The sequence below is a fragment of the Thunnus albacares genome, chromosome 18, assembly GCF_914725855.1.
Source record: "Thunnus albacares chromosome 18, fThuAlb1.1, whole genome shotgun sequence".
Classification (NCBI taxonomy): domain Eukaryota; kingdom Metazoa; phylum Chordata; class Actinopteri; order Scombriformes; family Scombridae; genus Thunnus; species Thunnus albacares.
This window is the reverse complement of record NC_058123.1, coordinates 30,312,666-30,331,868: the sequence shown is the minus strand read 5'-3', so window position 1 is coordinate 30,331,868 and position 19,203 is coordinate 30,312,666. Positions and strand designations below refer to the sequence as shown.

General features: G+C 39.1%; 1 protein-coding gene across 6 annotated transcripts in view; it reads right to left on the bottom strand.

The window, feature by feature from the left end:
- pam (peptidylglycine alpha-amidating monooxygenase) overlaps window positions 1–19,203 on the bottom strand; it is a 115,981-nt gene that overhangs the window by 42,762 nt on the left and 54,016 nt on the right. For all 6 annotated transcript variants that reach the window (XM_044332663.1, XM_044332667.1, XM_044332664.1 and 3 more), the window contains 3 exons: window positions 17,817–17,920; window positions 14,595–14,788; window positions 14,316–14,375 (listed from right to left, as the gene is read on the bottom strand). In XM_044332663.1, coding sequence (XP_044188598.1) covers window positions 14,316–14,375; window positions 14,595–14,788; window positions 17,817–17,920 — 358 coding nt within the window. The remainder of the gene's footprint in view (window positions 1–14,315; window positions 14,376–14,594; window positions 14,789–17,816; window positions 17,921–19,203) is intronic.

Genomic DNA, 19,203 nt, shown 5'->3' with positions numbered 1-19,203 from the left:
AATGAGTTTTTAATGTTAAGATGTCAACCACATCAACAGTGTGTTTGTAGTTGCTGTTTACATTCCTCCAGATGAAAATTTAAAAAATGCACTGGAGGAATTGCATGAGGTCATCAGCATTCACATGACAAAACAACCAGATGGTATTTTTATTGTAGCTGGTGATTTTAAACAAACAGACTGTTTTACCTCAATTCCACCAACATGTCCACATCCCCACCAGGGGAAGCAATACCCAGGACCATTTTTATACAAACATTTCTGGTAGCTACAAAGCTCGCCCTCGTTCCCATTTTGGTCTATCAGACCATATTTCCCTGCTTCTCCTGCCTACTTACTCTCAGCTGATAAAAGGGGTCAAACCATCAGTAAAAACTGTTAAAGTGTGGACAGATGAAGCTATAGCAGCTCTACAGGACTGTTTTGAGTGCACAGACTGGCACATGTTCAGAGATGCCGCCACCCAGGAGAACCACATCAATTTTGAGGACAACAGTGACATCATACATTAGCAAATGTGTTGATGATGTGGTGATCACAAAGACAATAAAATCATTCCCCAACCAGAGAGCCTGGATCAATGGAGAGGTGAGGGCTCTATCCAGAGCCAAAAAAGCTGCCTTTTGGTCAGGAAGCTGGCATCAAATGGTAAATGGTAAATGGACTGTACTTGTATAGTGCCTTTCTAGTCTTCCATGCAAGGTCCTTACATGTCCATCAGAGGGAACTTATCATTCACACACATTCATACACTCATGGCACAGCCATCAGGAGCAATTTGGGGTTCAGTATCTTGCCCAAGGACACTTCAACATGTGGACTGGAGGAACCTGGAATCGAACCGCCAATCTTCCGATTAGTGGACGACCTGTACCATCATCCCTGTACCTAAAAAGTCTGCGTCTGTGTCTAGTCTAAATGACTACTGCCCTGTGGCACTCACTTCTATTGTGATGTGCTTTGAAAAACTGGTTCTCAAGCTCAAAGACAACATCCCAGACAGCTTGGACTCTCACCAGTTTGCATACAGAACCAATAGATCCACAGAGGATGCCATCTCCACTGTCCTCCACTCAGTTTTCGCACACCTTGAAAATAACAACACCTACATCAGAATGCTGTTAACTGATTTCCGCTCAGCATTTAATACAATGTCCCCCGTGATTGGAAAACTAGGCACTCTGGGCTTGAATACCACACTCAGCAACTGGATATTGGACTTCCTCACAAACAGACCCCAGACAGTTTGGATTGGTGGTCACACTTCTTCCACCCTAGTGCTCAACTACAGAGCCCCCCAGGGTTGTGTGCTCAGCCCCCTCCTATTCACGCTGTACAGCCATGACTGCAACCCCCGACATGGTGAGAACTCTCTTGTGAAGTTTGCGGATGACATCACCGTCATTGGCCGGATATCAAACAAAGGTGAGAGTTCGTATTGGGAGGAAATCAACAATCTAGCAGAATGGTGCACAGAGAGCAATCTAGGGGAGACCAGGGACATTTGTAACAATTTTTGCAATTTTCCTGATAAATCAAAAACCATTTACACTGGAACTGTCCATTTGCATTCAATGTGTCAACTAGTGAAACAATGTATTTAAGTGGTTTTATGAAATCTGTACAGGTTGCAAAATTGATTTAAATACACTCCACTGTTACAACTGTTCCTGTACACTGGGACAGTTGTAACACATGCCAGGGACAGTTGTAACATGTCAAAAATATACATAATTAATCAATCAAATACTTGGAATGAAAAAGATTATTTAGCATTCATGTTATTGTGACTATTCACTTCTTTTTTTTAAAATAATGAAGGCCTTTTTTCACACTACATGACAAAAAAGAGGGGAAGCCATCAAATTATAATGCAAGAAAATTATTTAATGGGTAGAACACACATCCTCAAAAAGGTTTAAACATGAAATCAAAATGGATTAGTTTAAGTCAACATTCAGTACAGGGTCACATGGCAAATGCCATATGATTTGGCCACTTTCCTGACTGTTTTATGCCATCTGAAGCCCTCTCCAGCAAAGGAAGTGGGACTCCCCTGTCTGTCTTCCTCTTTCTGATATTTAGCCTGCTGTAAGCAAACACGTGTTTCCACTATTAGCATGCAACTGATTATTATTAACTTAGCATGTAATTTTATGACATTTTACATTTAATTTGCTATCTATCTATCTATCCATCCATCCATCCACCCATCCATCCATCCATCCAGTTTATGTAAGCCTTTTATAAATAAAACTTGGTTTAGAGACAGTTGTAACAAGGCATTACAACCGTCCCAGTATCACCAGCCATTCTTTCACCTCATGTTAACTAGCTTGACTGCTAGTTTGACACATGTTAGCCATTTCTATTTTTAGCTTACAAAACAGTGATTCTAATAATACTTATTTGGATTCCTAGACATTTGATCTCAGGACAATATCCAAAAAAATACATCTGACGGAAAAGTTAAATTTTTACCTCAAAAAAACACTTTTGCTGGCAACTTTGTCTGGGAGTTTCAAACGTGGCTCCTTTTTTTGTAAGCAAGAAGACAATCTGACTGAGCATGTGTAGAATGGGCGTAATCACTGTAGCTTGTTTCTGATTGGTGGAATTCAGGGTGTTACAACCGTCCCATGTTACAACTGTCACTGGTCTCCCCTACTGCTCAATGTTAACAAAACCAAGGAGCCGATTGTTGATTTTATAAAAAAAGGGGGCAAAAACACATACTCCAGTCTACATCAGTGGAGCAGGTGAAAAGTTTTAAGTTCCTGGAACCTCCAACCTCCAAAGAACCTGTCATGGACATCACACATCTCCACCCTTAAGACGGCAAAATTCTCATCTCAAGTTCTTGTTAACTTTTACAGAGGAGCAATAGAAAGCATCCTGACTAGAAACATCACAAAATGGCATGGGATGTGCATGGCCCAAGACAGGATGGCTCTGCAGCGGGTGACTGAAACTGCCCAGAACATCATCAGTACCCATCACTACCAAGCCTCAATGATATCAGTGAGGTGAAGAGTCTGCATAGAGCACAAAGGATACTAAAAGGCGATACCCACCCAAACCACAGCCTGTTCACCCTGCTGCTATCTGGCAAGAGATACAGAAGTATCCGCTGTTGTACCATCCATTTATATAATTTCTGTTTTTGTGAATAGCACTAAGGGACTACAAACGACATTTCATTGTACAATCTTGTGTTTTAAAATGACAATAAATTAATCTTGAACCTTCTTGAATCAGTTCTTTACTTTCTCCTTGTTTTTCTTTCAACACCATTATATCCCACAATTCTTCCTCACTTCTCTCTCCTCTTTCCTGATTCCCTCACTCTGGAAATGTAAAAAGCCTTTCTTTTAAAAGTCTGACAGAGCATGAAGAACTTTAACTGGCATGGTGTTAATTACAGTAATTGTGTGTACAGTAATTGGAATACATAAGCAGTAGGGCTGGGTGATTGATTGAATTTTATTTTGAAGTATGATTTTGGCTTCCAACGATTATGAAAACAAGATAATCAAGATAAAACGATTATCATACTTTGTTCCATTTTGCAATGATGCTCTCGTTTTGTCTTGCGTTATCAGAAATCCACGCACCCTTTTCTGTTACAGCGGTGCGCTTTCAACTCTCCCTAAAAGCCCAAACTCACTCTCACTGCGAATCCACATAGTAAGCGAGATGTGAGCAGCTCATAAATGCGCTCTATCCATTCAATATACACCAACTCCAACCTACGTTCAGCGTCTCTTTCCACAGAACTGGCCGTCTGTCAGCCGCAGCTCCAGGGGAGCTGAGAGGACAGCAGCCGGACAAACTGCTTTCACCAGGCTGACTGACAGCAGAAATTTACTGAACCGAAATAGTTTTCATGTCGGCTCCACAGGAAGAAATCAATAGTGTTTGTATTTACTGCATCATTGATTTTATTTCCACGCCCACCATAGCAAGTGAGGGGAATCTGCCTGTGGTGAAACAGGCAGCTCACAGACAGACTGGGAGCCTTGATCAATCAACATAAATACAATTAATAAGTTCAAAACACATATACAGCGGAATATTTGTGTGATTTATACAGCTGTCTGTGCAGATTACGCTTCACTAAATGTGACAGAAATAGACTGGGAGCTTAAAGAAGGCGAGGGGTCTTTGTGAGATGCATGTCACTCGCACATGTCTCGGAGTCTGCGTGGATTGATACATTTCATAAAATGGAAGCATTTCTGTTCCATGAGTCAGTGAGTGATCGTGTTAAATAATCATGATCTCAATATTAACCAAATTAATCGTGATTATGATTTTTGCCATAATTGAGCAGCCTTTATAAGCAGTCAAGCTAACCAAACTATCAAGCTACAATAACATTACTGTAATGTAAAGCAGCAGCCCAAACCAAGCCCGACCCCAATGCCGACTCAAGTGAAATCACTTAAGGCAATTTATCAGCTTTCACACCGCTCCCTCTGGAGCAACAAAAAGCTTTATACAACCTTTTTCACATATGCAATAGTACTCTACAACACCCGGAAACAAGCTGATACGGGAAAAACGGTGGAGTACCTCTTTATCAATTGTGTTGTCTCTCTCTGGTAGAGATGCAAAAAGACAGCATACATATTTGTATTTGTAAGGCCTAGATGTGCAACACAGCTCAGCAAGAATAACAAAAGAACTGCTACACTTGAAAAGCTTTTGTTATGCAAATTTGAAAAATGTCTATTCCAGTCAAAATCTTTGACAATCAATTAACCCCCTGTAGGCTTAAAATGGTGAGTGCGGATGAAGAGCAGAAAAATGGATGTGTCCACTGGAATGGTTTGAGAAGTTCTAGTTTTCAAAACTTATACTTTATTACACTTGGTGATAAACTGGTAAAAATTGGAATCTTTTGTTGCATGAACATGAATTAATGCTGACTACAACTGGCAAGGCTCATGACTTTAAGGGCCCTATCTTACGCCAGGTGCAGAGCGGCGCTAAGCGCAGCTTTGCTATTTTAAGATCGACGCAGTTGTCATTTTCCCGTCCAGCGCCCACGTTGTTAAAATAGCAATGGCACTTGCGCCCATGGGTGTGTCAGTCTTAAAGTAAGGTGTGGTCAGGCGCATTGTTGGCGCATTGCTATCTTGAGGAAGCAGAGAGCTACTGACCAACAAAAAACTGGTCCAAAGTCAATGGCGCAGTGTTTCTGTTATTTTAAGGGCGCATTATCAAGATGCGCCTACAAAACACCCATGCACTCTGCTTGTTACACACACGTCCTGTGTGTAGCAGCGCACAAACATGCAAAAGATAACAAATAAAAGGATTACAATGTGAAAGATTATTATTATGTATATTAATATATTTAAAAAAATACATGTCATAATGTTTAGTCATACTATTTATCAGAATTAACTAATTGCAGTAATTGATGGATTAAATTGTTTAATTATTTGACCAAATCATGGCAATACACGTAGGTATTTAAACAGTAAACAACAATGGATCAAACACAGATCGACTTTCCTGCTACATTAATACATGATAACATGAGGAACACATGAGGAAATAAATGAGGTGAAAACAATGATTAAACTAGAGAAGGAAATAAATCTGCCCATCTTCTAGCTTCTGCCAGCAGCAGGATCAGCACCTTGGAGAGCTGATCAAGTCCTGATAACTGTGTTAATGATTCTTTACATGATTAAAATTAATGATTTAATTTTTGAACAATATTTAACAAATATTCTTTAACATTTTTGAGAGTACAGTAATCAGTTTTCCATACTTTCAGCAATTAAAACCCTGCTGATTTGACCTGTTACTCCATTACTGAACAAAATGATTTTAAAGAAACCAAAGCTGTAATTTAAGAGAATAAACCTTTTCAAAAATCAAACGATGATTAATTGGCAACAAATTAATGAACAGGACCTTAATCTGGTGGTCTGGGGCTGACCACGGGAGGGTCCGGGAGCAGCAGTGTGCTCGTTATGGATCGTGCGCTTTCACTTTGCACACAAGCAGATCCGTTTCCTCTGCAGAGAAGCGCTCCTTCTTACTACTTGGCAAATGCATCGTCATAATAACAGTCTGCCAAGGTGCAAGTGTACCTTGCTCTTAAAGGGAATGGGAGATGACACTGTGATTGGTTTATTGCATGTTACACCGAAAACACACCCATGATTAATTAGGAGACTATGGACAACCCCTTTGAACCATGCACCTGCTGCAGCGACAATTTTTCCGCTGTTAAAATAGCAAAAGTGGATTTGGACACACCCTCAATGCAATTGCGCCACGCGCTTCAGACCATGCGCTTCAGATTGTTAAAATAGGGCCCTAAGAATAATGTATCTTTTTTTATAAGTTTTATTGGCTGTATTTTTATATATTTCAATATTATCTATGTTATCTCGATGTCATTTTTTTGTATTTGTGTTGCAATTTCTAATTATGATATTAATGTAAACTTCCAGTGAAATTTGCTGTTTTAATTCCACTATTATGGTGGACTGCAAAAATGTGAACATATTCAGCGCAGGTGTAAACAGCCTTAATGAACTTGTGAACATTGAAACATCATATGTCAATTTTTGTATGGATTTGTGCATCCTAAAGATCCTAACATGATAACAAATCCTTGTTCACAAAAACTATATACAACAGAGAGAAGTCTGCTGTGATTACTGGGGCAGGGAATAATACAACTGGACACCCTCACTCTTTTCCTAAGGGTAAGGCCAGATATATCTGAAGGAAGCTGTTTTCAGTTGTTTGTATCCATAGTCAAGTTATTTCACTCACTACCAATAGCTAATGAGGTGAGGGATGAATTAAGAACAATGCCCTCAGACTCAGGTCACTCACAACAGTCCAATGTAATGCTGTTTCTGTTGATACTGTACCTGCTCTGTCTAAAGCCCTTTTCAGACATGAAATATTTAACATTCCTGGCTTCAAGCTGTTAAAAGTCACAAGTCGCCCCCTACCTCACTCTCAGCGTGTTGTCTCTCTAACAACACGCTAAGAGTCAGAGGTTGGCAGAGTCCATCCCAATCACAGCATGCCCGGTTTTAACATCTAAAATTCCTCCCATATAATAACAGAGAGGATGGCCGCATGCACCTGACTTCGCTGATATGAGAAGACGGAGGGGAGGAACAGCCTGAAGCTACAGGTTAACTGACATTAACTAAAGTAACTATAATTATACCAATGTTAGCTGACTAGTAACAGCAATAACAATGACTATTCCATAGCCTATTTGCTATTTGGATTGTGTTGCGCAAATAATTGTAGGTAAGTAGTTGAATAGTTAAAATAAAATTGTGCCATAAATGTGTCTAATTTTCACTGTAGGTAAACATAATGCCAAGACTGACATTGAGGACAATTTTGAAGTTGAACTGGAGATGCAAAGTGGCAAAAAAAGCGAGACTAGAACGGTGCAGATGAGGTACGGGATTACTCTCAGACATCCCACATTCCCACAACTGAAAACCCACTGGAGTTGTAGGCACGTAACGAGGACCGTTTCTGCCGTCTACCCAAGCTTTCTAAAAGCTGCTTGTTATTCCAGCCACCAGTACCCCAAGCGAACGGATTTTTTCCCTGGCGGGGAACGTGGTCACCCAACTGCAGTCAAGCCTGAATCTCTCTCACCTTGATGGGGGGGGAGAGGTTTTCTGTCGCTGGATGCACCTGATTTATAAAGAACCCACTGCAGCTGTGAGAATGAATAGACTTATCTCCCCATAGTTCCATAGTTTAGACTAAGGAGAGGCACTCGTCAGGATGACCCCACCTCCCTCGCTATCTTTGCTCTTGCCCTGGAGCCATTAGCCATGGCTTTTCAGTCAGACTGTAACTTCCAAGGTATATGTATAGGGCCTATAATATATAAATTGATACTTTATGCAGATGTTATTTAAATTTTGTCAGGAGCCTAGAGATGTGAATTTCATCTTTACTGTCCATTATTACTAACTTTTCAAAACTGTCTGGATACAAGATAAGCTGGTCCAAATCTGAGGCCATACCCATAACATCCTACTGTCCCAAAAAAGTATTTGAATTAGGGCATATTAAGTGGCCAGCCTAGGGTATTCGATATCTTGTTGTTTTATTTCCACACAATCTTTCAGATCTTCTGAATACTGAACATTTGATAGACCAATTTAAACTACATATAGATAGAGCCAACATAATAAAGATGATATGGTAGTCCCAAAGTTTAATTACATTTACAGTCACTTCCAGCGACAGTTTCAGTTTGTGCAGATCTTATCTTCTCCAGCTATGGAAAGGTCACAAAGTATCCATGTTTTATTCTATGTTACTGCAGAAGTGCAGCTCTCCATCCTTAGTGAAAAATTATTGTATTTTCAGAGCAGGAATGGGCCAACATTCAAAGTAACTTGAAGTACATGTCATGGGAGGCATGCACAAGGCTAATACAATTCAAATTATGTTGGATCCCTGCCAGACTTCACAAAGCCAAGCTTGAAGATGACTCTACCTGCTGGAGATGAAGAGGGGAGGGTACACTCATTCATGTGTTATGGAAATGTGTGAAAATTCAGGAATTTTGGACTTTGATACAAAAGTCCAAAGTCCAAAAGTCCGAGACCGCATTGGAAATCTCTAATATTTTCACGTAAACCTGGAAATAATCAGAATGTTTGAGGTTTCAGAAACATTTAAAAACACAAAAAGTAATGACGGTAAATGAAGAAATATTTAACATTCTGCACTATTTCTAGGTCAGCAATTAATTTTAAGCAAATTTGTGGCACTGACCAACTTAACTCCTTTGTACAAAAGGCAGATTTCCTTGAGTTGTATCGCTTCCATTGAAGCATGTGTTCAGATGACACTCAGGTGGATTTATCTACCCACCAGAGGCTTGTTCAAGTAATTTAACTTGCAGCAGAACTAAGTGAAAGTGTCAGAAGTCAAATTGTTATTCTAATCAAAGAGAAGCTTTCTCAGCATCAAATCATGGCTAGACTAATTTGTTTCTAGGGGAACAGTGTGTGGAACTCTAAAATGCTTTGCAGAAACTGGATCAGTTGTATCCAAAGCACTATCAGGCAGACCAAAAGTGACCACATCATCAGAAGATCAATACATCAAACTTTTGCATTTATTTATCTTACATATTTGTGGGAGGCAAAAGTATGTGAACCCTTGCTTTAAGTAACTGGTGTGACCCCCTTTTGCTGCAATAACTTCAACCAAACGTTTCCAGTAACTGTTAATCAACCCTGCACATTGGCTTGGAGGAATTTTAGCCCATTCCTCCTTACAGAACAGTCTCAACTCAGGGATGTTGGTGGGCTTCTTTGAATGAACTGCCTGCTTCAGGTCCTTCCACAGCATTTCTATATGATAAAGGTCAGGACTCTTGGTGTGATCTTTGTTGGTCAACCACTCCTGGGGAGGGTAACAATGGTGTTGGACATCTTCACTTTGTACACGATCTGACTGACTGTCAATTGGTGGAGTCCAAATTCTTTAGGAATGGTTTTGTAACCCTTTCCAGCTTGGTGAGCATCAACAACTCTTCTTCTAAGCTCCTCAGGAATATCCTTTGATCCATGACAACACTTCCATAAGCCTGTGTTGTGAAGCTCAGACCTTGATAGTGAAGACCCAGATTTCTCTTCTTTGAATAAGGCAGGGCCTCCCAGACTCACACTTGATTGTCATCCCAATGATTGAAATACCCGACTCTAATTTCCCCTTCAAATAAATTGATAATCCTACAGGTTCACATACTTTTGCCACGCAAAAATATGTAACATTGGATAATTTTCCTCAATTTTCCACCACCATCTTGAAAGTGTTCAACTGATGGTTTCACCTGCCACATCTTAAAAAAGTCCTCAGCCAGGCCCCTGCACTTCTCCTCTTGTCTAGCCCTAGTACACCCCACAATGAGAGTGTTGTTGAGAACCTCTGCATGTGGAACAACTCTGAGATATACTTGACAGGGAGGTTGAACATTCTGCCCGCAATGTAATAATAGTGGGGGCAAAAGGACAGGCAGATAAAATTTAAAACATCACATTAAAAAAAAAGCAAACTACAAACACTGAAATCATGAAATATATTTTCCTGTAAAGAAGACATCACTTGATCTATTTTCGGTCTAAAAGACTATGTGGAAAACTGCTCTCATTTTGGACTTCAGTCGACCAAGAAGAAAAACTGCCTCCCAAAAAATTGTCTCTCTCCTCATGTGACTCAAAAGTCCCAGAAGGGATTTTCTATTGGTCCACTAAAATGCCACTCAAATTGTAACCATCCCTCTCTCAACATTACTGTGGGTGTTCCTTGTTGACCAATTGTATTTAATCTGTGGGAAATGAGCTCTGAATGCTTGACTAGAGTGGCTTCTCCCCAAAGTCCACTGCGAACAACAGGATTTTAACATATACTCACTCACTAAAGTCTTGTGTATAACCAAATGTGTGATCTGTGGTCAGATTTTGTTTTCCGTTTGGAGCTTTTGAAATTTTTTTTATGCAGAAACAGGATGTGTGCCCTCCAGAAGCGATAAATCTGAGATCACTACAGGGGGAGAGTCTGCAGGAAGCAGACAAGAAATTCTGTCTGCTGTCCACAGTTCAGCTTTGCACTCAAGGACGGACTTTATCATTAGGTAAGGTAGGCAACTGCCTAGGGCCCCCAACTAAAAGGGCACCTGAACAGCTATAGATTTATTATGATGTTTAGATATGAAACATATAAAATTGTGTTACTATCCTTACTCATTATACCCCAAAATTATGTACAAAAGGACAGCAAAACAGCACCCCCCACACTCTACAGATTAATTGACTGTTCTGGAGGAGCCGCTGTGAAACTGCGTAGCACTTGACTCACGTGTTGATAGGGTTGCGAAACTCCTCGAGGTAACATGCAATCCAACACAGCATAAGGAGAATAATATTCAAGTAGCCAAAAGTACAAGTGGCCTCCCTCACTTGAATAAATAATAATAAATAATAATAATATTTTTTTTTTCTTCACAGGCTGGTTCAGTGAGCAGTTCATGTCAGAAAAGCAGAGGAAAACCTGGTAACTGCAGCTATGGAAATCATCAACATTTGATTGCAGTTGTGGATATCATCATACGTTGAAAAGTAACCAAGTACATTTACTCAAGCATTATGCTTGCAGTTATGGGGTACATGTACTTCAATATTTCCATTTTATACAAACTGTATAGGCCTACTTATATTCCACTTCTACTGGGAGGATTCAGTTCCTTCTCTTCCAGAGGGAACACTGTACTTGTCATTCTACTACATTTATCTGGGAGCTTGTTACTGGTTACTTTACAGATTAAGATTTTACACACAAAATATATGATCAACAGAGACAGCTTGAGCTATCAAGCAGTATATAAAGCTGCTAAAATGACCTCCACTTTTACTTTTAACAAAGTATTGTTAGTGTGGTATTAATAGCTTAAAGACTTAAGTACTTTGTCTACCACCACCAATACCAATATTCTCAATCAGAGAAAGGGTGAAAATGAAGTGTGAAGAAGGCCCCATAACTGAGTTTTCCTAAGGCCCCCAAATTCGCCCGTTCACACTGGTTTTACAACTCATGGCTAAAACACAGTTTATATCACTGAGTTGGAATGACAATTGATTGTTAACCAAACATCATGTGAATATCACTGGTTAATATTTATGATGGTCAAGCTTTTTTGCACTGTTAGAAATGGCTGATCAATGTTTCTGTAAGCACTGCCTGCTAATAAACCCATCATGAAAACTGACATTTCTACTGTACTTGTTCACAATGGTCATATCTATAACTGTGTGAAGTCCTTTTGAAGTCCTCTGAACAGGGCCCCCACCAACCTCCCTTGATATGCTGGAAAATTCTCTCAGGAGGTTGGAGTGGAAGACCTTGTGTGTAAAATGTTCTCTGTTCCCCTTCACTGTGGGTTTCAGTTTGTCCCTCACCACCTGATTCATTTAATACAATTTTATTTGTTTTTAGACAATACCCAAGAAGAGTTAAACCAGTGAGAATGAACTGCAAAAAAAGTCAGCACACCCTTCATTGTATGCCCTTCTTTATTTTTGATAACAGATTCAATGATCCTGGGCATGAATGATACCAGTCTAGAACAAATCTCCCAAATTCTTCACAGATGATTCTTTTCAGTTGTGAAGGTGTTCTATTGGATTCCAGTCAGGGGACATACTTGGCCAGGTAATAGTTTTAACTGTTTTCTTCTTTAAAAACTCTTAGGTGATTTTTGAATTTTGGGATGATTGTCATGTTTTCATTGAGTATTTGGGTATACAAACTTGCATTTATAGTGCCACTTATAAATGTCACCTCACCTACACCTTTTGCACTTATGCAGCCCCATATCAGCACACTTATCAGCACACTCCCACCCCCATGTTTCACGGTTGGCACAGAGCAGTCACTGTTGTAGTCCTGACCAGGTCCATGCCAAACATGCTGGACCCCACCTGAGCCAAACAAATTTATTTTGGTTTCATCTGACCAAAGAATGTGCCACCAATATTCATCAGGTTTCTTTTCATGTTTTTTGGCAAAGTTTAATCATGCAGTTTTGTGCTGTTTTGTGACCAATCCTCTGTGGAGGTTGTGGAGGCACTAGCCCATCTGTTTTTCAATGCAAGGTTGTGTAAATAGCGAACTGTGTGAGCCATCATTTTCGAGGACAGCCTTCACACCTTCTGTTATTGGTAGTATGGGTCTTCTTGTACCTCCTAACCACTACAGCAACTTCTGTTGGCCTCTGTTCAGTAGCCTACTGATGATCTTGTACCCTCTCCCATCTTTATGAAGTCTCACAATCTGGTTTCTTACTTGTTCAGGCAATTCCTTACCTTGTGGAGCCATGATGAATTTGGCACAACCCAGGCCAAAACTGAGAAAGTTGTAGTGTTCACAGGTTCTTTTATAACCTTGTTCAGGTAATTAGTCTTAATTGGATGTCACAGGTGTAATCATTTTTGGATCAGTGGTCACAGGTGTACTCACTTTTGTTTCACTGGTTTCACCCTCTCTACATTTAAGAGTAGGCTTAAAACTTTCCTTTTTTGGTAAAGCTTATAGTAAGGGCTGACCAAGCTTGCCTTGGATAAGCCTGTAATCATGCTGCTATAGGCCTGGACTGTCGGGGGACTTCCCATGATACACTGAGCTCCTCTCCATCTGTATGCATTCATGTGCCATTGATGCATGTTACTAACTTGGCTTCTTCCCCAGAGTTTTTGTGCTTTCTCATCTTACAGAAAACTGATCATCAACTCATCAATCATGGTGCAGGGATGGTGGCGCAGTCCTGTTGGTGTCCTGCCCTGGGATCTTTTCCAGCTATTGCTGCTATTATTATTACTAGTCATAGCTCTATTGTTATTATTGTTGTTATTCTGATTCTCTGTGCCCCCAACCCCCCCTCTTTCTCGCTCAACCCAACCGGTCAAGACAGACGGCTGCCCAACCCAGTTCTGCTTGCGGTTTCTTCCTGTTAAAGGGGAGTTTTTCCTTGCCACTGTCACCAAGTGCTGTGATTTGGCACTATATAAATAAATATTGAATTGAATTAAATTGGTCACAGGTGTATTCACTTTCATTGCATTGAGGTTGTACTTTGAGGCTCGTGTTTTCAATTTAGTATAACCTGTTTTTAATAACAAATAACCCTAAAAATACTACAATTATTGTAAGATGATACAATTCTGAAACATTTAACATTTTAGTGATATTGCAAAGGGACGTACTCAGTTTTATTATACACTGTACATAGTAGCCAATTTAATTGCAATATTAATGGCATTAGTTTGTCCTGCTATTTAATATTTCAAAATCAGAATTGGAATATATCCATAACTTTAATTTCCACAGTGCCCAGAGCTTTTAGCAGTCGAGAGTGCATTAATTTGAGAGTGTGTTAATTTCTGTCAGATTTTGTAGAACAAGTTGTCCAGTTGTACAGTTATCTGCCAAAACATGTAGGCTTTATGTCAATTATTGTTCTCTGTAAACCTATGCTATCTATACTCTACTCTAATAACACACTCTTAGTATTGACTTATAATGTAAATGGCATATGGCTAGTGTTAGTCATAGTGGATGGCTACAGAAAATGACTGCCAAGAGGGCAATATCAGATTGAATAACACAGTGGTCTGATTATCAGCCTGGTTCTTGTAGTAAAAAAAAAACTTCAATATCCAAGTAAATAGTTTTACACCCTAGTATGGTTGTAATAATACAGTGATGCAGCTCATTGGCTTTGAACTCACCCTGATCCAGAGCCTGCCCTCCTTTGTTTGTATCCATCAGTGATCTGTTATCTTGATGATCTTTGGGACAAAAGCAAAGCCAGGCAGGTTAATTTTGAAAAATAATTAAAGTTCAACAAGACATGGAGGCATAAATGGAGAAACATGTGAAAAAAGTGTGAACCTTACATTGGCATACATTAACATTTTATCCAATGTAAAAACAAAAAAATGAAATACTTAAATTAATAACATTGGGTTTGAGGTACACAACAGAGACAGTACTTAATGCCTTTGTACCTGTTGAGTGTCCCATATGCATCATTGAGTTCATATGACCTGGACTGATAGCAATGGGAACATTGGCCTCAGCTGGAATATGCTCAAATAGCTCTTTGGAGCCGGTCTCCATACAGTTCATGTAGGGGATCGCATGCTTGCTGTCCATATAGTACATTATATAGAAGTTGCACATTTCATCATCGGAGGTACCACTGCAGACAAAACAGAGAAAAGTACCTGGGGATAAATACATCACTCACTGCAGTACATACAGAAAGGCAGATGATCTGTAAAGACGCGTTTCCACTGCAGTAACTTTTCCCATGGACTAGGAACCTATTCAGGAACTTAGTTCAACTACCTGCGTTTCAACCAGAGGTACCAGGATCTAAATGATGTCCAAGGAGGTTGTTTCAAACTCCAAAAAGTCTCTGCTCACAGGGGTGATACTTTCCAAAAGTACAAAACTTTGGGGGCAGGGTTTGAGGTTGTTCAACTTGTTTGATAACAGGATAAATGCATTATTTTGTTTTTCCATTTTTCTGGTAAATTAAAAAATGTAATCCACTTCCTGTTTTGTCCTTTTTTTTTTTCTCGTTCCCCTAACCCGTTTTCCTCATCAAATCGACAATTGGTATAGAAATTAAACCATTCATTTTTCACTTGTCCGTCTAAAAAAATATTTCAGAGGCTAAACGTTGCTGGATAGTTTCCTCTGTCCTGTCAAGTTGATAACTACATTTTTAGTTTTGCAGCGCTGCTCGACATAATGAGCGCAGAATTTATCAGGACAACAGCTGCTTTACTCCAAACATTTTCACTGTGTGAACTTGGACTGTGTGTGTAACAGCTGACCTATTGGATGTGTAGAAGAACACAGAATATGAATTAACATTAGATCCTGACCAATCCTGTCAGCGTGTCGGAGATTCAAATAATCAATGAAGTTATGCTGCTGTGCCTTGTGCGTAAATGCGCATAGCTGCGGGGAGATCGCTGCATTTAACTCTGTATTTTATATATATATATATGTGTTCAGATGCGGCGCTAGAGCAAATCAATAGGACGGGCGTTTGAATTTCACGATGCATTGTATATTTGTTTATCCTGTTATCAAACAAGTTGAACACAGCTTTGGACAGAGGATACATGGACCCCTTCTCGTCCCGCCAGTTAAAAACAACCACGAATTTGGTCTTTGCAAACGTAAATGATGTATTTATTTGCATATAGTGCGGGGAAGTGATCCGATCACAAGTGGTCACTCAAAACGCATGTAGAGACTCATGTTAATATCAGGTGTAAACAGACGTACTTAGACCTGTCCACTTGTGATTGGATCACCCAAGACAGATATTAATGCCAGGTGTAAATAGGGCCTCAGGCACTGTGGCTGCTTCAACTCGAGTACCACTTCATTCATAAAACAAAGAAGTACTGTGGACATTTATCTTCGTTTATTAATATTAAAGATAATGTTAGTAAGTTGTTTTTTCCTTATGTGTTAATACTGCAATATCTACATTTTTATGGTCTTAAATATGTATGAATTAAACTTTCAAAACTACAAGCTCCTACTGGGAGGGGGGCTTCCAGATTATTATATTATAGTATATCTCAATTACAGTTGGTCTCACTGTGAAGGCAATAGCTAGTTTCAAGTTTCTTTGAAATACTGGATGCATGTAGGATCAGTTAAGGATTTGATTGTGATTACAAAAAAAACAATTTTAACTCATACACATTGGTTGAACTGTCATAGATCCATTGGTTCAACAACAAACTTTCTAACTGTACTCCAATTTTGGAAAAGCCAGCCGTGTGACCCCTCCAACAGAATACTTTATAGGTTTTCGGAAAGAAGCATGCAAGTATGAATGTGTCCAAGCACACATTCCTGGTAGATTACTTTGTAATCTGGACAGTTATCCTGTCTACAGTATTATAAACCTTTGTGCATTTTTGGTGTCTTGATTAGATTAAACTCATGGATGTATCACTCAAATCTGCCTTCCTGAATCGTATTTCATGAAGGCAAGTTTCATGACTGAACACAGACCCGAGCATTTTTTAATGCAGTGTATTCTTTAATTTGAATGCCTGGTTATAATGCTTTGTTCCCCCATTAGTGCATACAGCATATATTTACGTGGTATCACTGCATGAGCAATTAGATAGCAAGAGTATGGGCAGAAATATGTCACTAGAACTGAATTTGAATCATTTATATTTGAATTTGAATTGCTCAACTTCAATAATTGTATTTAACAAATGAATTTGAATCACATAATTTTAAGTTGTATTGTTTAACTTGAATACTTGCACTGAAAAACAATCTAAATAGCATAATTTGAAATTTAATGTTATAATTGAATATTATCAAATTGAATTAATTTGCTCTGAAACTGTATTTTATCCTTAACTGAAAATTCAACTCTCTGTATACTTCCACATTCAGTTCTTGCAATTCAATTTCAGTTTACTGAGACACACATCTGGTTGTTGAGGAAGAGCAATCAAGTGCAGATTCACAGAGCTCCTTTTCAAGCTATGTACTTTTCATTTTAAAATGAGAAAACCAAACCACTTCCACTTAGAAACAGTAGTAGGAAAACAAAAAACAGATAATGACCCATATCTGGTTTTATAAGGTGCGTTTATGAACGGAAATCAGGAATTAGAATATGTATGGAAGTTTTCTTTCTCAATTTGGCATTGAAATTGAATTGCAAGTACTGAATTTGAATTACCAGAACTGAATGTGGAAGTATATAGAGAGTTGGAGAGAGTTTAGTTTCAAGTTTATTGCAATTCTGTTCCAAACTAATGAATTAAATTTCAAATTATGCTATTCAGATTTAGTTTTTCAATACAATCATTCAAGTTAAATGATACAAATTCAAATTATGTGATTCAAATTAATTTTTGAATGCAGTTTTTCAAGTTGAGCAATTCAAATTCAAATATAAATGATTTAAATTCAGTTTCTAGTGACATAGACTTGTGCCCATACAAGAAATACATGTCACATGTCACATCGGCAGAGGAGAACAGACCATGATGGGAATAAAGTCACAGTGCCCATCTTACATTCCTATGATAAATGCCTAGGAGCTACATTGTATGTCAATATTAACACAGTCCAGGGAAAGCAAACAAGAGCTCATCTATTATACAGGTACTCTGATCAACAATGGGGTGTAAACGCATTAGTGCATTGGGTTTTAAAGCAGAACTTACCCAATATATGTTTTGGAGATTCTGCCCTCACCAGTAAACACACATCTGGCTGCAATGATGTCACCATACTTCACATTCACTTCCTTGTTAGCAGGATAGAAAGCCTGGAGAGAAAATACTTGCACTGCTGAGCAAACAACATACAGCACCCTAACTGAAAATTTATTGAAAAAAATAAATGCAAAATTTTCAATACATAATAATGCAAAAATTACATAAACTACTGCATTCTGGTTTTAGTTTGAAATGCTTGTTTTGTTTCACCGACACTCACCTTGATAAAGTACTTAAATGGTTGATCAATTATCAAAACCATTGATTAAAGGAATAGCTCATCATGTTGGGAAATATGTCTTCTTGCCAAGTTGAGAAACTCGATACCACTCTATCATATCTCTTGGCTAAATATTAAGCTAGAAGCCAGTTAACTCATCTTAGAATAAAAACCAGAAAGGGGGAAACTGCTAGCCTGGCCCTGTCCAGATTGATCAGAATCCTATACTGTTTACCAGTGACAGGCTAACCTGCAATGTCCACAGCATCAGGCTGCGTCACATTCCGGCTCTGTTATGGCTCCCAGAAATAATTTGCTGCCATTCTATCCAGTGAGTGAGTATCAACCGGGTCTGGAACCTGCGTATCTGTCATTGTTTGTGTATGTTTGTGTATCCCCCAACCTCCATCTAGGTGTGTATATGTGCAAGTTAATTTATAGGGCCCCTGTTAAGTGAAATGATCGTTTGTCTGTCTTTGCTACCTTGTTGAAACATTCAATAAAGCGTTCGTTATACAAAAAAATGAGTGATAACAGAGAAAGTTAGGCTGCATTCATACCAAAAACAGCCCTGCGTAAAAAAATATTATCAGACACCAAAACACTGCAAAGCAGCACTATAATACTCACACTCAGGATTTAACTTCTCTGGAAAGTTATCGTGGCAGCAACTACTTTATCTTTCTTTGTGATGATTGCGAGATAAACAGCAGAAACACATCATTCATGTTACAAAGTAATCCACCAGGAATGACCGCTTGTATCTATCTGATTGGCCAATGCAGCACTTTGCTGGATGACGTCACGATGCTCTGCAGCAAAAGATGAACCAGGTTCAACTTTTTTGCCAAATGACCGCAATCCTTTGCAGGAGCTCTCTGCATTCACCCCTCCAATGCGTCAAAGCTCTGCCCCCATTTAACTGAATGAGAGGGCTATGTTTTTTCATGCAGGGCTCAAGTGTGGCCTTAGAGGCAAAAAGGGTTGTCATATTCAAGTACAGTCACAAAGCACACATCTACCTGTACTCCTCTTTTAATTCTCCTTGACCTCAGCTCAGCCTTTGACACAGTGGACCATAATATCTTAATCAGCTATCTGTAGAACTATGTT